At 42.7% G+C, this 21,920-nt stretch overlaps 1 protein-coding gene across 4 annotated transcripts in view; it reads right to left on the bottom strand.

Annotated features, from left to right (window-relative positions):
• Nucleotides 1-21,920, bottom strand: part of Shal (potassium voltage-gated channel protein Shal) — a 181,468-nt gene that overhangs the window by 33,347 nt on the left and 126,201 nt on the right. The window contains exon 5 of one of the 4 annotated variants that reach the window (XM_076423707.1): nt 6,225-6,275. The exons of the other annotated variants lie outside the window; for them this stretch is intronic. Within the exon in view, the coding sequence (XP_076279822.1) occupies nt 6,225-6,275 (51 nt within the window). The remainder of the gene's footprint in view (nt 1-6,224; nt 6,276-21,920) is intronic. 4 annotated transcript variants of the gene reach the window in all.

Genomic DNA, 21,920 nt, shown 5'->3' with positions numbered 1-21,920 from the left:
AATGAACTCGGTAAGTTCGAGAAAGATCGGTGAACACTATTGGAATTCGGGCGTTGCGTCGTAGCAAATATTCGTAGTAGAATTTTTTGAAACTTGCACGAATTGTTCTGCATCTTGAGAACTAACATCCTGCAAAATTTCGACCGGCGAGCGTTCAAGTAGTTCGATTATTCGGAACACCTGATTTTGCAAAACATCGAACAAAAATAATATTTTACAAATTATATTTAATCTAGCTCGCTCTGAAATATTGCGGAGTGTATATTCGAAGGATCGAGAATAAACCCGTCGTGTTCGAACGAAATCGATAAACCGGTGGCGGATCGGCACGCTATTTTGCGCGGAACGCGCATTAATGGGCGCGTTTGGACAATGCGGAAAAATTGATGAAGCGGCATGACGTCATCGCACGTAAACGGATTACGCGAACGGGGGGGATTCTCCCCGAGGCGAGTTCTCGGCGTCGCGTCGAAGCGCGAATTATGAATTATTAAAAAAAAAGAGAAAAGAGCGGAGCCGTTCCGATTTTTCGGGCGTGCGAATCGGATCACGCTGTTGACCCACCGCGGCCGGTTCCGCGTAAAGCAATTTGCCGGCGGATTAATTCAAACGCGATTGCCTTTCGCCCGCGCAGAGACTCGAATTCGCAATTTCTTTGGGATTTTTGTTTGAATGCCCGGGGAAACTGTAATGGACGAGGAGGTCTCCAAAGCGCAAAGGTGGGCAACGGCTCGCGGAATTTTCATTTCGGAAAAGTAGCAGGTGTTCCGGCGCGAATTCAAGCCGTAGATATCCCGCGGAGAGCAGATTTGAAGCTGGAACTGCTTGCCGCTGCTTTCACGTTAGGAGAAACAAATGGCTGGACTGCGAATCTTTATGCGAAAACTTCGAAATAGTGTGGAACACGTACAATCTCACAGTGACCGATATAGCAGTTTATGAGGACTTTAGCACTATTTGGAACTTCAAGGGTATAACAATGTACAGTGGATAACAAAAGTAAGTTAATACTCATACTTTCAATAATGATATCACGATAATAGTAATATTTATTCACTTATAAAAATAAACAAGTTGATTACATATTTAATGGTAATGTTGAAAACAAAATTTATCACGATAATCACATTGATCTGAAGATTTATCAAGATATTGATCTTTCTATACTAAATATACAAAATTTGGTGTGTGTGTGTGTGTGCCAAAAGTAAGTTAAAGTATCGTTTAATAACACTGTCCAGCAACAAATTTGTTTCACAATTACATTGTGATGGTGGTACTTATAGAGTTTTGTGCGCTGATTCTGAAACTGCCCTTAATTTTTCTCCTAGACGAACAGTTCTTGAGAAACAAGACTTCGAAAAAAAAAATATATTCTTCAACTTTAAACAAATATTGTGGTGGTATTATAAAAGATATTGAATCGTTCTTTACAGTAAAAGATTCTGTAGACTTTCCCGAATCACTTTTTCAAATTTTTATAGAGTGCATTATGGAAATAGGTTGCATAAAGATTCGCAGTCTACAGACGACAGGCATCAACTTCCAAATCACGTCCCCTTAATTAATGAAATCCCTGAACATAACAGAGTAGATTTTATCAGTACAGTTTTATCGCCTTCGAAACTGGAAAGTCGTTTTTATGCAATTAAGTTGGAAACTTGTTTATGTGGACACGATTTCACTGAAAGAAAGTAGATTAATTAGAGGTGAACAATCACATAGCAAGAAACTGCCGATCAGGCTGGTTTCCATGCAATTTTCAACGATATACAGGAATAAGTCTCACCCGATTTTGTCATCTTGTTTTCTCGATATTGTTACTCGTAGCAGAAAATGTTTCAGCGGAGGCCTGAATAGTATCGAGTGGAGCATATTCTGATGTCATTAGTGTTTTTGTGAGTGTACACGTGAAGGTCATATCAAGGTCAATTTTGTTTTTTTAATGGAATGAGGTATTTTTAAATGAATCAATCGATTCACGAAAAAAACTAATAACATCATAATATGCTCCACTCGATACCATTCAAGCCTCCACTGAAACATTTTTTGCTACGAGTAACAATAGCCAGAAATCAAAATGTCAAAATCGGATGAGACACCCTGTACACGATCGTCGTTTGATAATAATCAGTAGAACGGTAGTGGAGGGGATGGTCGAGGAAAACGTTTGTCAGAATCCTCATCTTTCCTTTGCGCAATTAAAAAGATTCAGTGAATTAAAAAGAATTAGTTGACAGAGCAGAGTGGATGGCTTTGAAGATGAGTCGGTAGGAAGTGTAGGAGTGGAGTGTAAATATTATATGAACGGAGAGAGGAAAAAGAAAGTATAAAGTAGAGGGAGAAATAAATAAGTGAATACCGAATAAATACATGATAAAAGAATGGGTAGGGAATGTAGGGAGTGCAGAAAGTAGAAAAGTAGATCAAATGAAGGAGCATATGAGCAGAGAAGAAAAGAGATAATATTTAAGAGTGGTAAAATTAGGCAGTAGAGAAAAAGAAGCGAAAAAGAGTATAGCGTGGGAGTATCAGCGGAGACCGAATTCTATGAGAAGAGAATAAAAAATAAGGGATAATTATACGCGTGAAAATAGAAAATTATGTAACAGTGTTCAGCATCGAAAGTAAAAAGTGTATTTGAGTAGAACGTGAGACGGCGAGTAGATAGTGCCAAAGAGAAAGTCGTATAATATATGCATAGAGATAAAGAAAAATTCCTAAGGGTAGCAAAAGTAGACGGTAGAAACAGAAGCGAGAAAAAGTGGAGCATGGGAGTATAAATAACTGAGAGGAAGCGTATAAATAGAAAGAGGAAGCAGTATAAGAACAGAAAATAAACAGAGACCGAAGAAAGAAGGATAAAAGGCAAGAATGAGTACGGCACTGCGAGTGAACAGCCAAAAATATGGGGGAGTAAGGGGAGATAATGATATCGTTCGAATCCCCGCCGAGTCCCCAGAGCGAAAACCGAACCACTCTGCCCCGGCAGACAATAAATTCTAGTATCGAACGAATCCGTCGAGCACGAATCGTGTCTGAAGGTCGTGAAGTGGTTCGCATTCAAACAAGTCCAAGAAACAAGAGTGGTGGAGGAGGAACAGTGCCAAGAAACGAGTAACAGAGAACCGAATCAACAACATGTCCCAAAAAAGAATGTCTAATCCGAACTTGCAGGCTTTCTCGGTACAATTGAATAGTGGGGGGGGGGGGGCAAATGGGGAGCGTAACCATTAAAGAAAAGGCAGATACAAAGAAACAGTTTAGACGGTTGGGCCTTACCTTGGACGGACGAGAACTGTTTCTACAGGAAGAGACCACACACACAATGAGCGACGACTTATGGTACATAATTTACAGTCGTATGTACAGTGTACGCAATCTGGCGATGGAAAACTTCCGAGGAGGCATATTTTTATCATTTTCGACGACTTTTGATGTTAGCATCCCACGATTTTCGCTCTTAAGTTACGGAGATGTGCAATTAGATATCGTTCATAATCTTATATCGAAGTCGACATATGCTGGCATTTTGCTCTAAAAATAAAATTAAAAATTCTGCGAGACGTTCAATACGTAATCGGACCTCATCAAACTTCCTCAAACCCTTCACTCAACAATTTAACTCTTCAATACCTTATATACTGTATTTACATTTTTATATTAAAGTAAAATTTTAATGTCCTTCATTAAGCAGTCTACAAGTTACCAAATGCAGTCAAACCTTGTCAAACTCTCTTAAACCGAGATAAACATCGGCCGAGAAAACATCGCCAACAAAAGAAATATTACCGGGTCGGAAAATCCGAATACCGAATACAACTACAACACGCTGGTTCCAGGAACGCATACTCAATTTCCTATGTACACGCCCACCATCACCGGGAGCCGTGTCTGTTCGGAACCAGTTCAAATCAGTGCCTAACAGTCCTCCGAGCGTTTGTGGATGCTAACATCGCGTCGTTTCGCCGGCAAACGAGCAATTAACAGGCCGCTACGGGCCGGCCGTAAAAATTGACAAACGATAGCCTGTCTCGCCGCGACGTTTACAGCCGTGCTCCATTGGCGACTTACCTGTTGAACGGTAATTAATTTCACGATGTTGGCGAGTGACGTCGATACGAACACAGGCTGGCCCGATAATTACGGCCTAACCGAACGCTCGAAAATAATCAGATGAACCGGCTTCTAGACCAGGTCTCTCCTCCATCGAAACGCGCGTACACTCGTTCCGTTATCACGCCGATCGATTAATAATCATATCACTGGCCGTAAACGAGGCGGGCCGACAGACTGCTACCACTCCGCGATTAATCCTCTCAGCTGACCGGGTCTAACTTCCTCCGGAATAATTAATTCTCGCGAACAATTGGGACAGGGGGCGCAGAGGAGGCCTCGAATTTCAACGTGACACGTGTTTTCTTTCGATCGCGATCGATACCTCTCTTCCGTGATTAATTATCGCCGAGCTGTTGCTTCGACCTTTAATGACCCATGGAAGCGGCCGTCGCGACGATTCGGTTTGCCGATGAGAATTTATTATTTAAACCATTTGTCGAGTGGCTCTGTGGCCGCCGAGAGCGATTCCGAATTTGTTCGTAATCGACGATTCGCAGAGGTAAAATTTTGAAAACATGCGATACTGGGGTGGCTCTTATTTTCGACCGAGCAATTTCTTTTACCACACCCTCAGGGTTGTTCCAAATAATTAAAAAAGAAATCTGTGCGAAGATTCAGCTCGATCGGATAACGGGAAAACGTGCCCCAAGACCATTAAACATTAAAATAATTAATTTAATGCTCATAAAATCGTTTTTCTCGAACATCTAATAAGTCTTAAACTTTGCACACACATTTTTTTTAATTATTTGGAATCATCCTCGGGGGTGTCTTAAAAGAAATTCGAAAGTCGAAAATAGGAGCCACCCTATTGCGATATTTTAAACCTTCTTCGTTATTATTTTTGATGTCATTAAGATGTGTGCTGAATTAAAATTTAATTTCAATGAGGTAGTTGTAAGCCTGGACACTGAGCCTTATTGTAACATAATCATATATTGTACAATTGCATATGCTAAAAGCTTATATGGTTTAAAGCAATAAATAAATAATAATAATAACCTTCTTCGTTTCTTATTTTGTCTAATTGACATTGTTGGCAATGTCCTTTCACCGCTTCCAATGGGTCAACAGAGCAGCCATCAATCTTCTCTTCACAGACATTTCCGAATGAGTTTTCGAATAATTTTGATTAGGTACTCGTTGAATTCGCTAGCTCCTCCTCCACAATCTCTTCAACGTCACGATTCTTGAACAACGTAACACATGACTCACAAAAGATTATGTACAACAGATGTGTTTAATCGTACTGACTATTTATATATTTATATATTTATATACGTATAGAGTTTTTATATATATATATAACCAATCAATCTCAATCAAATCAGTTTCCAATAACGATCAAACGGAGCAAAACTCGGGAACAATAACCAACACCGATGCCCAAAAATAGAAGTCGAGTGGCCTGAATATCGAGTAGATGCAAGCGGACGGACGTCACAATTTTTCACTGATTCGGACCTTGTAAACTTATAAATCTCGTTCTCCGATTCATCGCGCGAGATTCCCAGCGAATCAATCGGCGCACGAAATTCTGCAGAGAATCCCGCGAGCCTCGACAATCTATCAATCAAATATTCGCATTCGGTTCGATGAATGGTGACATTTTGTAATTTTCGCGTTTCCCTCTCGCTGCAGCTGTGAAAGACTCTTATTTCATCATTAAAAACAAACATTCGGGTTACCATTTTTCTGTGGATACATCTGTGAGTTCTCGAACATCTGTGATCGTCACATTTGAAATAATGATAGAGCGCCACAAAAGAAACGCTTGAAGAACTATTTACCGTGAGAATTGCAAGTTACTGAAATTCCCCAGTCCGTAATTATGTAGAATAATTGTTATAGCTATTTGATTTTTCGATTTGAAGGCGATTTTCGCGTCTCGCTTGCACCGTCGACGTTTGAGCCCTCGTTTCCAGAGTATAGAGAGAACCAGGGGTTATGGGCCCCCGATTGGCATGGGGTCACGTCGAAAAAGAACAGAGGGGGGTGTGGGTGATCCTTAGAAGATGGTGCTCTGGTTCATGGGCCGACAACTGGGCAGGTGAGTTGGCGGAGCATTTTCGAACACTTAAGGATTTCAATTTAGTTTCTCTTGCCTGGCTGATCTGAAGCGGATTCTCCACTACAGGCTCCGGTTGTTCCTTCGGCTATGCGTTATTCATGAAAGCAACTCGTGTTATATTATCAAGGCGAAATTATAGTGGATGTCGGAGTGAGGGTTTGGCAATCTGATCGACGCGACGTCACATTTATCCCGTGTCACGTTTACCCATCGACCGGATACGAAGCCAATCACGTCATCTCGTTATCACGAGCCAAAGGGGGAAGAGGTTCGACTTCGTAGTAGCTCGACTCGCGACACCATCGAGTCACCTTTCCGACGTTTGTTCCCATTAATCGACTACTGTCAATAAGAGATGTTCGATACACGATCGCGCATCGTTCACGAGCTTTCGAAGCTTCGGGTGTTTTCGGGTTTGATATTCCGCGGGTGCACGGCGGACATGTGAATGGGGAACGGCTCTGTAAAGGATTCCATCGCCCGTGATTTTATATTTCGCGATCTAAATCATTTCTCTACCAAAAGGGAGTCAAATCCTATGATTCTTCTTGGTAGAAGAGACACGTTACAAACACTTTCACACATTCGATAAAATCTAAGGAGCTGCCAAAATGTTTCGGGATTTCATTTTGCGCGGGCACAATGGATTTTTTGGAGACACCTCCGTTTCTTGTTAGTTGAAATCTTGACGATCACCTCCGCACAATATAATTTAACTGTGAAATAAAGTCAAGAGATTTTTCCGCAATCTCTCTCATTTTAGCTAATTTCAGGATGAAATTCTGCTCGTCTACAATAAATTCTCCGATCCAACGATACTCGTTAAACGGATCCTTTCATAATCCATTATTCTAAAGCAAGCCTAATGAAATTTCGCATATATATACAATAAATTTTGGATCGGAAAAGCATTCTACGAACGAAACTGTCTATTAGTTAGAAATTTGAGAGACCTGAAGCCTTTACTAGTTTGGGAACACGTTAATCATAATTGAGCCTCATCCCGCATATATTCTATAAAATGATGAATGTCTTAAGAACGTCTGCGTGTGCTAGAAATTAAAATGATAGAGACCAAAAAGTCTCGTTAGAGACTTCACAATTCCAGTGAACCTCACGCATGATTTCGTCGAATCACCGTAAAAATAGACCATATATCAGCTTAACCCTCTCGAACACCTCTCTATCTTTCGAAGACCCTCGGACGCGCAACAATTATATTAAAACGAGAGCTGTCGGAGCGTGTGATTTGTTGTTCCCTGGCACGAAGAACAAAGCGGCGCGAAAGGAAGCCGTCTTTTCAACTGGCAACTTGTTGTGCCAATTAGCAGGCGTCTTAGATGATCAAAGGGAACGTGACCGACGGTAATCGCAGTCGATTTTCTCGGAACAAGTCCTCCAACTTCGTAACAAGATATGAAAAACGTGCGTACACGTCGATCCAAAAACATGGGGCAATTTTCTGTCGTTGACGAATGCTGAGAAGAGAAAACGGGAAGAATATACCCTAGGAGAAACGTGTATTTCGCTGAAAGAATTGTTCGTTTCGATCCGTGAAGAACGACAGCTGCCGCCGCCGCTGGATGTTGAAATTTCGAAATGATACCGGCGTGCGGAGAATTCCCATAGAAACTTCTGCTCTGGGAATGCTGAGAGAGAGAGATACGTGCCCCCGTCAGCCGCACAACCGGTCGATCGCGACAGAAACGTCAACCGGGGACGTTTATTCGACTTTAAACGCTTCCGGTAGCTCGCATCAGCCAGACACGCGGCTGCTTCGAGCGTATAGCAACCCTTTAACCGGTTCCAGTTAGTTAATTGCCAGCCCCTATCCTTCGATCATCCCCCGCAGGACGCCGCTGATAACGAATCTCGAGGGCTGTCGACTCGCTCGATGCGGTTCGAAGGCGCTTCGAAAGCTTAAACGGCGAGAACTCTGACTAATAGACTGCGGATCTTGTGCATTTTTAACACGGATAAGTGGATCCAACGATAGACATTTAAAGAATTTAATAATACGGTAAATGTAGCCTATTACTGCGCGTGTACAATCAAATTAAATGTACGTAACAATAAATATTTTGCCGTGAATAAATTTGTACAACTCAATGAGAATGTATTCTCGTTGGCGAGGCAAACAAAATTGTCAATCATTCAAATATTTGTATAATCTCAGATATTTTAATAACCGGTATTGACGTGCCAGAGGATGCCAACAACTTCTGCGAAGAGTACTCGGCGGACCGCTCTCTCATTTTTCTTACCGAGTTATGATACAGTAGATTTCGATTCGAGTTCGCGAGAATTTCGCATGCGTGTCTCCCCTTTAAGCCGTCGAAAGTTTCGAGCGGATTCATTCGCTCTAAACGGTACCATTCTCTCCTCTCCCTCTCTCGAGAAAGGTTTTTCAAGATTTTTCGCGGGAAGTCGTTAAGCCGGGAACTCTCGAGCTCTCGGAGTTCTTCACTTGACGAAAATTTGCCGGGACTCCACTGCTACCTCGAGCGGACTCGAAAAGCGAGAGGGAGAGAGAAAAGCCACGAGAGAGAGAGAGAGAGAGAGAGAGAGAGAGAGGAACGTCCCTTCTCGCTTTCCCTTTCCTTTTCTCCCTCTCTGTCTCGAGTCAACCGTACGCGTGCCGAGGATTGAGAAGTTCTCGTAAACTTTCGAAACGTTGAACCGGTTTCAGGAACACTTACTCCGCCCGAAGAAATATTTCAACTCTTCGTCTGGCTGCCGTGGAAACGGCTTGTGTACGCGAGCTTTCGATCCCTTTCGATTCGCATGATCGAGCGCATTGGTCGCTGGAGTCCTATACTACTTTGTGGGATCATTTCGGCAGTGGTTCATTGTTATAGCGAAGACCTGACTTTTCAATGGTACTGAAACGTTATTTCAGAAGATCATTGCTATATCCTGAAGACTATGCGGTCGGTACCTGTTTGACCTCTATCAAAATTGTTCAACATGGTTCACTGTTGGCTACTGAAACAGTGAAAAATTGTTAGAGGCTGAAGATATGTTTCTTTCAGCAATTTTTTAAATAATTGTCGTTGTTTAGGAGACACAGAAATATTGTGGTTGCACTATTTCCCATACTGAAAATTAGGATACATAATTGCATTCTTAGTGGAGTGAAAATTGAAAAGTGATTCTACGAACACTACTATGTCCTGTAAGTAGAGTTTTCAGCGATCCTCAGCTCCTTTAGCGGAAGAATTTCATCCTAAATGAGAACTGGACAAGCAGACCGTAAGCTCCGTCGTATTCGAGCGCAAGCTCGGTTTATAACAATGTTCTACGTGTGTAAAAGATTTGTTTCTCTAGCAAAAGCTGCAGTGTCCTGCGATAATCCTCGATTGGAATGCAAGCACGTTTTATTTCTAAAGTCTGCTTCTGCATTGTGACTTCGGAAATGAAGAAAGCACCATTTTGTGTCCTTCGACCAGAAACTATAGCGACCCGAAAGTTTTCTTAAAATTATGGTGCATCAAAATTATGAGGATGAGTGAGATCTCCAAATTACGTAGATAAATGAGTGAGATTTTTATAATCACGTGACGAGTGACTCGGCATCATTCTCGTAGTGATTACTCGAAAATTGCGTTCTTTGAGTTGCGTCATTTTTGCAGACAGTGCGATATAAAGAAATAATTTTCGTGATAATATACCAGTCTGTGCTTAAAACTTCCAGTAGCCTAAAAGAAAAGTCAGGTATAGACAGTTAGGCGTGGATCGTATCCAATTCCGTTGCTTCGTTATGTGTCATGATTAAATGTCGCAGACGTGCTTGGACTGTTTGTGGCACACAACCAGCGACTCGAAGAACGTTGGACATAATAACGGTGCAGATTTCACGGGCCAGACGGCTGCGAGGTCAAACAGTGAGCAGACAGCGTGGATGTCGACTGATTACGAGGTGTGGAAGCTCAGCGGGTGTCTTGAGCGCGGAACAAAAGCTCGGAAGAGGCCTGGAACCCCTGGTGCTCGCGCCAACCGGTGCACGACACGTGTAGGAAACGTACACACCGACAAGAAAGCCGACGACAATGCACAGACTGTCCAAGCGAAGACCTCATACTTTGCCAATACGTCCTACAAGCCCAAACAGAAAGGAAACATTCCTAAACACGAATCCTTCAACGCTGTATCAGACAGTTCTAAACAAATTAAATCCAATGGCGACTATTACGTGACACTTATAAGTACTTTCATATTTCTCAAGATATGCAAACGTTTTATAGGAAACCACAGTCACTGTATACGATAGTTTTCCGCGCTGATTCCGAATCTGCACTTTAATCTTTCTCCTAGATGCACAGTTTTTGAGAAATTTGAGTTTGATTTTAGTTGTTTACACAACATGTTTAAACAGAATCTTTTCAATATCTTTCATAATAAAGTTTTTTGGCTGTTGGACAGTGCAATTGTAAAGATCAGAGCCTGTTATGACGGTAAATGTACAGAAAAATGAACACAATATTTAAAAAAGAATCTATATACCTACTGCCATAGAAAATACATGTATACAGTGTTTCCTAAACAATTTTTTGATCGCGTTGTGCGAGAGTCTATCGTATGTTTACAGAACGTTCCTTTCTTATTCGGACTAGCAGGCAAATTTGGCAAAATTTGGCAAAATTTGGCACGTGAGACGTAGCAGAGCCTGTAAGTACGTCTACACCACAAAGTGCGGATATTTGCACGACGTACACGTGTGCGCGTATGTATGTATACAATGGTGGATGTACCTAAGGTCAAGGCGACACGTTGCCGTACAATTTTCTAGTCGATAACCGTGCAAGGATGACTGTACATCGGCGTGAATATCCAACGGACTGCGGCGGTCTAACCGGTGCGGGACTCGTTTCCGGAAGCGAGTCCCTGCTGTTTGTGATCCTCGGCGCTGAACAGGCCGAGGACACCAACCCCCTAACACTTCTCTTCCGGGTAGGGGACGCGGGCGTCGTCGAGCGTCTGCTGCGTCGTCGTGTGGGGGATGTCGAATGTGATCTTTCTGGCGCCCACCTGCACGGACAACTCACTGATTCGACTGATTTCGTCATTGCAACCCCCTTGCTACCCCCACTTCATGATGTCCATTCCACGTGCGCAGGAAAATGTGATTGTTTTGGAACTGGTGAAAGAGTGACCGAATTCGAGTCCCTTCATTCTCGAATTTCTTTTTTGCTTCAAATGATAGTATAAATTGACAATTAGTTCCTGAAATTTCAGAGGCTGTTTAGATGCTTTTAGTAAATTTTTTCAAATCTCTCTAGAGTTACCAAATCGTCGCTCGTATTCGATTCTATCGAATATTAGTAATAATAAAATTAAACCAAACGGAGCAAGGAACAAATTTGTACTCCTTATTAGAAATTTAATTAAGGTTCCAATACGCTGAAGCCATCAAATATTTAAGCGGAACCAAGTTTAGATAACTTGCAAGCTAGAAGTGCATAAAATCCCCCGACTATAAATGAACGAGCTAGAATCACGATTTCATAAATTTTGACGAAATTTAATTCGGGAACTACTGAAGCAGAGATTTTGAAACTTGATTAGATTCACAGTCTTCGGATATATATTTCCTCCTCGAATAAATAATACAAGATCTGAACTATTAATTCTTTTCCTATTTCAATGACTATCTTGAAGCGCAGAATGAAATCAGAGGTGGTTCTCTTTTTACAAACATTTGCCCGAACAAGACGATAAGCCAAATACGAAAAATCACCAGAGAACATAGATGAATACGAACGACGAGTACATTCGTGTCCAGCTAACAAGCTTCTTGCGCGATCGAGGAAAAATTTCGAAGGTGTAGTAGCGAGTGTGTTGATAGGAGACCGTCCCGTGCAGGCGCAACGGTGCATTTCTCCGTTCAAAGGTCTAAAGGAAGCTCGTTAAAGTTTCGTGGTGACGGATGGTGCGCGCGTGGTGACGATACACGTCGCTGAAAATTAACAACTGATCAGAAACTGGAGACTCTCTCGTCCCTTTACTAGTTTGGTACCTTATCACTTCTCCTTCTTATTCGTCATTGATATTCGCGTCCCGTTGCACTTCGCCGATTTCCCGGGGTTTCGCTCCCGCCAATCGCAGTGTCCGGTTATTGCTTTCTCGATTTCCTGGCTCGGGCTCTCAACCCATTTGCATCGACAAACTTTCCTCGAAAAGTAACTTTGTATTGTCAAACACCGAATAATCGACAGTTCCGTCGATCGCTATTTCATTTCGATTCGTCGATTTCTATTTATTGGTTATTGATATGGACCTATGGCTTTTCGTATGTATATCATACAGGGTGTTCATTTGAAAACTTTCCAGCCGAATATCTCGAAAAGTATGAAGTATAATATCGAGAGGAAAAGGCTACGAATTAATTAGTATACCTAACACTCTAATTAAATGATATTTCGTGTCGAATATTCTATCAATACAGATTTTATGGAACAAAAATTTCAGATCTTGTGTGCACAGCTGTGCTAATTGAATTATACTGCAATTTCATTCGATCGCACTTCAATTTCGCGGAAATTCGATTACGTCGTGATTGGATTGCGTTATTCAAAGTTTTCAATCAGTTTAATTGCTCATTACTGTGATCGTAAGTGTAATTGATTAATGTATATTTGAAGTGCAATGTAACTGAATTATTAAAGAAATCGGTCGAAAACTTTACAGTGCATTTTCGTTTAATTATATCAATCTATGAATGTATCACTGTTACGATGATAATCATTCTTTTCTGTCGAAAATCATCGATCCGACGCAATTACATTGTACATTATAATCACAACTACAAATTGCATTGCAATTCTGTCGAACGCGACGATCAGACTAACAAATTACAATGCGATTGAGCCCAATCTAACTGAATTACTCGACGATTATAATTCTTGGAGCAATTCGATTGCAATACCGCGCAACTGTGTCATCGGGTCTATCACTGTCACCGTAAATTAGAACTGTACGATGCAAATGGGTTAATCGTCGAGGTTAATGATCAAAATCGTGATCGAAAAGATGATCAACGTGAACGATACAACGAACAGCTGTCCGACGAGAATAATTGTGAGAGAGTTCGGGTCTCGGAAAGGACGCGTTCGATTTAAAAAATCTCAGTATCTTTATTTCCTTCAGACATCGTCTCGTTAAAGGATTGTTTCTCCTGGCTGTCGAGCTCTTTCTGTTGCGAAGAAGCGTCGCTGGGACAGATCGCTGGAATGTGTCTCTGTGCATTTTCGTGTCTCTGTATTTTCCTCTGTGTGTGACTCTTTGGTGTTCGTGACTGTATTTGTATTTTCGACAGGTGTTTACGAGGCGAGAATGGCTAAAATCGATCTGTGCCCGCGGTTTCGTTGAAGGGCTCTTGCGCGAGCGGGTTTTGCCTGGATTAATTGAAAAAAGGACACTCGGAGAAGCGTCGACGAACCGTCGAGACGGTTCGCGATCCATGATCGAGTCGGCGATCGACGCGAATCTGCGTGAAACCGCTCGGAACCTCTGCGGAATTATCTTCGATCTTTCATCTTCGAATCTGACCTCGTTCTGGGCCCCTTCACTCATCGTCTCTCGATTAAGCAGCCTCACACTGACTCAATTTCAATGTGAACATTGATTAATTAATTACTTATTTATTGATGCCGTAAACCTAGTTTGGTTTATATAGCATACATTATATTATGACATTATACAAAAAAATAGAGAAGTATATAACATGGTATGTATAAGTGGAATTATGTAGTATAAACGTTAGGCGCTAAAAGAAGATAAGAATCGAATAATCGGTAAGAATACCGATGTATATTTTTTTGTTATCTTATTTTCAGGAGACAATTTTATTTGGCTCCTGTTTGATACAACGCAACGCCTCGATGAGTGAAGGAGTCGGTTCTCAATGAATTCACAGGTTCGAATAAATTATCGCTCGCCGAGGAATCGCAATTAGTCCGGATCCACAAAATCGCACCAGGTTGCGTCGAAAGTAACAAAAAATGCGAGGCTCGTAAATCTCGCGCGGATTTCGTGGCGACGCGAATCCTCCTCGGATTTATGTCGCTAACATGGGTCGATTAATCGCGGCGAGGACGTTGCTTTATCAACCGATAAATCGCACGGCGGAATGTTTAGATGGCTGCGATCGTAAATCCCGATCAGATGAACGCGCGAGCGGATTGCTGCGATCGATCTCGATCGCCGCGATTATCGAACCCTTCGACTAACCGTGATTGCCCAATTCTCCTTGCTTCTATAGAGTCTTGTGCTCTCTTCTCGGGATTCTCCGATAAGCTGCTTCGATGCTATACACTTGATACTATCGGTCGCATACTCCATAATTTTTCGATTGCTTCCCTGCTATTTTCTCGCGAGATTCAATTGGCACAAAATTAGCTTGTTTTGCGAAGCTAGTTGAATCGCTAGATGGAATGTTGAAGAAATTATTAGACGACTGCAGATTTTTATGCATTTACGTCGCCCGCTGATCTGCAAAATTCTAATTATAGTTCTATCTAGCCACTTAATTAATAGCGTTTCATTTTCGTCAGAATTTTCTTAATCAGCAGAACGAAGACCTTATCTTGATGAAAAATTCGTGGAAACGGGAATTGCAGAATGATCTACAGTCTAGTAATTAGATAGCCATTTGCAGGAGGAAAGCAAAATTGATTTGTAGCCAATTTTCTTTGTTCCTCGATCGGTTCTCAAGAACGAGTGATAGGAAAAGCTTTGATTTGAGTAATTGTACCGCAACCTGGACTGAAAATCGATCTACGATGGATCGAATGACGAATTCCTCGGCGATTCTACGCAGATTTTCCGAGGGTTTCGCGAGAGTCGCGCGAAATTGCTAAATGATTTTGGGTTCCCGCGATACCTGTTTCGTTGGGCCTATCTACGACGAAAAGGGGCATCCTTAAAGCTACTGTTATAAGGCCGAAAGATCGTCGAGAATGATCGTAAGAAACCACAACTCGTTCGATCGGCCGAGGAAATGATTCACAAGTTAGTACATTGACCCTCTAACTCTTGATTTTTAAAGTAACCCTTTGCACCCGGACACTTCTTCCTGATCACCTTTCAGTACCTCGAGCGCATTTATTTATTTATTAATGAAATAGTCTAAAAAATAAAATTTGATATGGAATTCTTGGAATGCAGACCTCGATTTTATAGTAACTCGATCAAATTATCCAAATTCTCAATTAATTTAGTTGCTGAATACTGTGATTATGAGTGTAATTGAGAGAGTTAACAATATACATGAAATACAACGAATCGATTGAAATGCAATATTACAGAATTTCTGTTCGAATTTCGTGAATTTATCGAATGCAAAGGGTGTTCGTGTCGATATTTCATTTCGTTAGACTGTCGCCCAGTTAACAGCTTTTCGGGTTACACAATATTTCATTTTAGTTCGTTTTCATTTGGCTTGTTTTCAACTTAATATTCGCTTCGGTTTTTAATGTTTCTGTACGTGACGTGATCGTGATCCTCCTATTGTGTTCATCTAATTATTACACTAATATCACTGCTATGAAACTATAGTCTAACACTAAGAAGATTATTCGAAGACTCATTAGCGCATTGACTGCCTTGTTCGTCTTGTTAATCATGCATTCGTGACACTATTTGTCGACTAGAATTAAAAACCGGTTTTGCTGTAATATATTGGAGAAAATTACAATATATTAACCCTTTGCAGTCGGAGCTATAATAATCCAATATTTTATACTTAAATACAATACTTAAATGAGTAGTTAGTGATTAGATACCAACATATTGAATAATGGTACAGCAATTTTTAGTGACTCCGAGTCGCCACTCGACTGCTAAGGGTTAAGATTGCAGAATGCAAAAGGATTGAAGCACCAATCACTGCAAAAATTCTTGCCGTTCCAATTTAGGTTTCATTCAACTTTCTGGGGCTCGTCATTTGGCAATCAACGTGCTAGCTATCAGGCAAAGTATGTCACTATCTATCTAAACGCTATTTTCACGCAAAGAATGAAAAATAAAATAAATGTAGCTGATAGAGTTGTGTACATATGAACACAGTAGGAGAAACAATACCAAATAACGTCTTGCAGCATGGTGCAGGCACTAAATCATTCTCAACGAAATTCATGAAATCAGAAGTGAAATTATAGAAAGAGTTCTTCGTTCGGATACAATTATTTCTAGAAGGCCAGAAAAATCTTCGCAGACTTCCGAAGCAACCTAATTCGGTCCCCGAGGTTCCAAGCACAGCCCGTGATTAATTAACTTCAATTAGAACATGTGGGGGGAGAGGGAGGGTTAAATGGGCGACAGCGCGGGAAAGCAGAGGGCGTCGATCGATTTCCTCGAGCGTCGACCGAAGTCGCGGATTCGATCGACAGTATCGCGACACTACTCGACGTGCCGTGGACACAAGGTCAAGGGGACGAGCTTGTTCCACGGGGAACGAGCTCCTGCGATGGTATCGATCGGTTCGATTCGATTCGATTCGACTCGCAGGCTCGCGAATAGAACGCGAATGGAATTCTCGCCGGCGAACGAGCGTCGCGGAAAGGGATCAAAGTAGCGATGGGATCGAGTTCGGCGTGAGTCGATTTCAATGAACAAGCTGCACTCTCCATGACCTGCCATTTTCCATTGCCATGGAAAGTTTTCGATCAATGTATGTCAATTTTACTGTAGGTTGTCTAGGTGTTGCCTAGGCTGTTCCGAAGGTTCGTTCGTTCGAGAATATATCTTTATCGAATTCAATGGTTTGTTCGAATACGCTCGCGAGCTGTTCCATCTCATCGCTAGCTAGGAAATAAAGAGGCGGTTGAGGGGGTTGAGGTGCTGTAAAGGGATCGAGAGATGGATACGATCCCCGGTTTCACTCCGACCTCCTTTTTCCTTTTCCTCTTTCGGATCCCTTTCAGATCGCGCGACTTCGTTCCGCCCCGGGATTTCGCTTCTGTCCGCTTCCGCGGCTCCACGCGGAATGGCGGCCGAGACGACCGAAAGGTGGGCCGTTGATTAATTTGTGCGATCGGACGAGAGAAAGGCGGGCACACGAGCTCGGGCCTCCGGATCCGATACGCGCAGCTTCATTTCGGGCCGAGTTTTAATCTAAAAATGGAAGACGTAGGGTGGGGGGCTGACACGGGGCTTCGACGAGCGACTCGCCGATGGAAGACGGACCGAACCGGGCCCCCTTATTGGGCGGTTCGGTCCCAAAAGGGCCCGTAGTCTTCGATATGGTCGACGGAACGAACGCGTGGCTCGGGATCGCGGGCGCTCCCTGACAAATCGTTCGGATCTCGCGATCCACGAAAGCTAGTTTCACCAAAATTCTTTACGATACAGAGAATTGAAAATTAGGGAAGGTATAAGTCATCAGTTTCACGATTTCGAAGTTGTTCCGGAAATACTGGCCTCCGCATCTTCCAATTATTTAAAAGACTTTGTGCCTCTCAAACGAACAATAGGGTAAAATGATGACTGAAACCTAACCTAAATTCAATGTCTCTACACCATAGCAATTTCTGATTACGATCTCCAATGTCAATTGCGAGATCCGATCGATTTCTCGCGGGAAGGCCCGACTAGAACACTACAGTGATGAACACCGGAAGAATGATAGAATACCACACTGTTCAGAGACAACAAATTGGCTAGACCAAAGAACAAGGCTCTCACTGGTGCTTTGATAGCTCCCACCATTCTCCAAAACCTAATCTCCCAGCCTCCTGCCACACGTGTCCTTATTATCCTCAAAAGTAACGGCATCCTTATACAAATCCCGTGACGACGAGAGCAGAGCAATCGCGGCTAAGAGAGTGTCAGAACTGCCCCGCAACTAGCAAACTTCCTATCTCTGTACAGTATTCTACTCGAAATTACCTAACCTCATCCATACCTGATAGATCCTGATCGTCGATAGAGACAATAGATCGAACAGATCGCTCGGAAAATAGAAAGAGCTACTAACAATTTTGATTCCGAAGAAGCAGAAAGATCTTATCGAATTTATTCCGCCATCCTGACGTTTATACTTCGCCGACGGAAGCTTTATGATTATCTTAGCCAGCACGAAGGACGTAAAACGACAAATTTCGCAAAATTATCTGCAGGAAAAGGTTCTCGCGGAAGTTTATCGACGCCTGGGCTCGTTCCAGTTCTTACCTATAATTTTTCCGTACTTCGGAAATAGGCGCATCGATCCTCTTATTAGCTCCTTTATGCGAGTCCAATAACACATTTCTCGTACCCAAAACGTGACCAAACAGAGAAACCACCGAACGAGTCAAGACTCTTTGCTCGGAGCCGCGAAGCGTTTCGAAAAGCTGACGACTTCGAGTGTCCTTTTCTGAGAATGGCACTCGTTGCCTGGCTTCACAAAGCCCGAGGAAATGCAATAGACTTGCGCGATCGTTCTTGTGGAAGCCGAAAGTCTAATTACTAAACAGATTTGGTGACGAACGTTCTCTCATAATCCTCTTAGAGAACGTACCGAAGTGATGTTCGTGGATTTCCGCGAAACTTCGGACACAGGTGATTCCTAGGATTCAATCAAGATGACGAAGCAAAACTTAGAACAACGTTTCGACAGAAAATGGCTGATATTATTTAAACAAATAGCGATATTCGAGATCTGTTTGCACATGTGTATTCCTCGTAAGAAACTGCACAATTTTACCTTGAAAATCGTTCCTGCAGCTGTACCAGTTTCCAAGATATTCACTAAAATACGTTTCTTACTTGAAGGGCTGCTTTCCCCTTTGATAAAAGAGACCATGCGTCAGATATTTTTCTTCCGCGTTTCACGTTCAAATGTGTCGTGTTTCGCTTCGGTACGTTCGCTGGTAGTGAAAAAAAAAACGACCAGAATTCGTGCAGACTTCCACGAAGCGAAGGATTTCAACGAATCTCGAAGGAGAGAGAAGCGACTGGAGGAACAAAGTGGTGCATTCCATCGCGAGGAAACGCTTCCCAGCGGATGTGGCGGCTGTCCCGTGCATTTCGGCAAGTTGTGGCTGACTCTAGAGACAGACAGTGAACGAGGAGGGTACGTGCAGCCTGTGGCAGGAACACATTCGTCGTGCCGGTGACGGCGCACGTCGTGGCCCGAGCTCCCTCGGTACGTATGAATCTTATCATTGATTTAAAGCCGGCCAGAAACACATTTGCCAGGCGACGTCGCCGTCACGCACGCTTTTAACGGCTGCACGGGACCCCGTTCCGTCGTAAAGATCGTGTAAACGGTCGGCCGTGGCCCAGACACACGCCCCGATCACCTGCATTCATCATCGGGTGTCGATTAAAGTCAACCAGCGAGTAAACTGTAAGTACAACCGGCGGATGGACGTCGTCGAAATGGTTAGAACGCGAGAGAAAACGGATTGCGCGATGTTGTGGGCGGATCTGAGTCAGCAACGAGGTGCTGGGTGCGCAATGTGGGTAGAAATAGTTTCGGGAAGTTATTTTGGGGAATATTGTATAATTGGGTTTGAGCAAACGTAGTTGAACTTCGTCAAACTAGGTCAAACTTTTGGAAACTTGAGCGAGCATGATCAAGTGAAATCGAATACGGTGATGGTCTGATCTATTCATAGTGGAAGTAAATTTGTGGCGAATAGGTTCCACCGTTCTTGAACAGGCCTGTTCAACCCAATCGACACTTAATCAAGCTTATTAATGGTTCAATTTGGATCAGTTCAGCATTGGTGAAGATCTAGGACAGCAAATTGATTTACAATGTGGTCAGAACAAAATTGTGGAAAAGGGTTAATTATTCTTTGACAAACCGGTTCAAACTGATAGAAACTTGAGCAAACCGATGGGATCTTAATAGAACCTGGTCAGGAATGGTTGAATTTGGATCAGTTCAGAATTGGTGATGATCTAGGACAGCAAGTTGATTTGCAATGTGGTTACAAAAAAGAGGATTGATTATTCTCCGACGAATCTGTTCAAGCCGATAGAAACTTCAGCAAGCCAATAGGAACTGAATGGAACCTAGACAAGATTGGTTGAATAACTTCTAAAATGTTAAAAACTTCTATGTTAATAACTTCTAAAATCATCTACGGACGCTTGAAATTAGCTCGGGCAGACAGCTCAGAAATTAGGTTCGCCGATCAACAGTAGGTTTTAATGGAGTTTAGGGAACCGGCGCGGCGCGGCGCGGCGATGCGGAGGTCCATCCACGTTGCTCTATTAGCTATTAAACACAAAGTGGATATTCATGTATGTGGGATCATTGCTGCCACTAACCCATCGTGAATTAGAAACCCTAAAGCGGGTTTACACGGTGCAATACCAGTCGTAATGCAAGCGCGATCACAATGCGGAAGGGATTACCGAAGTATAGCACCGCGGCTATAAACGAAAACGAGTATAGAACGAGTTGGTATATACGTATATATATTTAGTCTGGAAATTGGTGGCTGGAATAGAACCAGAATTTAATCGACGCTAATGCTCGGTGTCCGAGGATTTCAATTTCGTCACAATTAATTCGAAGGATATTATTCGAAACAACCATAAGAGAGAGGAGAAAACGCGAGGAAAGGAGAGAGAGAGAGAGAGAGAGAGAGAGAGAGAGAGAAAGAGAAGCGATGGTAGAAAACCAGTAACGAAATTTCGAGTTAATCGACGATTAGCATGTGGCGAAGTCGAGGTGGGTTGGGGTGTTAGTTGGTCCACTAAAAAATAGCGATCGCGGGAGAGTAGAGATAGGGAGAGGAACGACGTTTAATGGGGTTTCGATGGGGTCTCGTCCTCGATCTGTCAGCCGCCCAGACCATTTATCACTTCTCATTTTCCCTCGTTAACGTCGCCTCTGGCTACGTGGAAGTTGATTTACGAGTCGATATACGTCGCTCGGAACGCGGCGCGGCGGCTGCAGTCGATACGCATCGGGTTTCCCGACACCGGAAACCGTTGCCACTTTTCAACTGGTCCAGAAGCCTGCGTCAACCGTTTCGACGATTCCATCCGTCATCGAGCGCCTCAATCGATCCTACGCTTTCATCGAAAAACCGAAAACGACTGAACCTCTCCAAAGAGGCGCTCGCCAGATGGCGAATTTAAGTTGAAGCTGCTCCGAAATTGGATACGTACAATATCATTTTTTCGACCTCTCGGACACTTTTCTAGGTCACCTTTTATCCGAGCTTATTGCAATTCTTTCACTCCGGTGTTTCTGAGCAAATGGCACTTGTCACTTCTTCAGTTATGATTATTCTGGATCATTTCGGTTTTTAATTCATCGTCTGGCGAGTTTGTCTTTACCAAAATTGAGAGAATTAGGAAAGATTTTTCCAATATTCCCAAATTATCATAAAATTTCTGATAATTAACAGCTCCATTAACGAACACCGTCAATGTTTCCAGCTTATTTCAATCATACAAACGCTTCCAGCGAAACGAAATTTTACCTCGATTCCTTTTCTCCGAAAATAATCCACGAGAAATAGTTCGTATAAAAGAGCGGACTCTATCCGCAAGATGCGACGTCAATCCACTGTTGCCAGCGCACGATACACTACCCTACCGTGGAACAACATCCCAAACGACAAACTACAAATTGGTCTCTCGGACAGATCGAGGAGTCGGATTTTTTCGAAAGGAATTCCTCTCTCTCCGGGCGAGATGCGATCGTACGCTTTGCGTGCCGTTTTTATTTTCCCTCGGTTCGTCTTCCATTTCCCACAGCGAAGAAGAGATCGCAGAAATTTTTACG

This window comes from Lasioglossum baleicum, chromosome 5 (assembly GCF_051020765.1).
Source record: "Lasioglossum baleicum chromosome 5, iyLasBale1, whole genome shotgun sequence".
NCBI classification, from domain to species: Eukaryota; Metazoa; Arthropoda; class Insecta; order Hymenoptera; family Halictidae; genus Lasioglossum; species Lasioglossum baleicum.
Note: the sequence above shows the minus strand (reverse complement) of the source record. Positions and strands in the feature narration are given on the sequence as shown.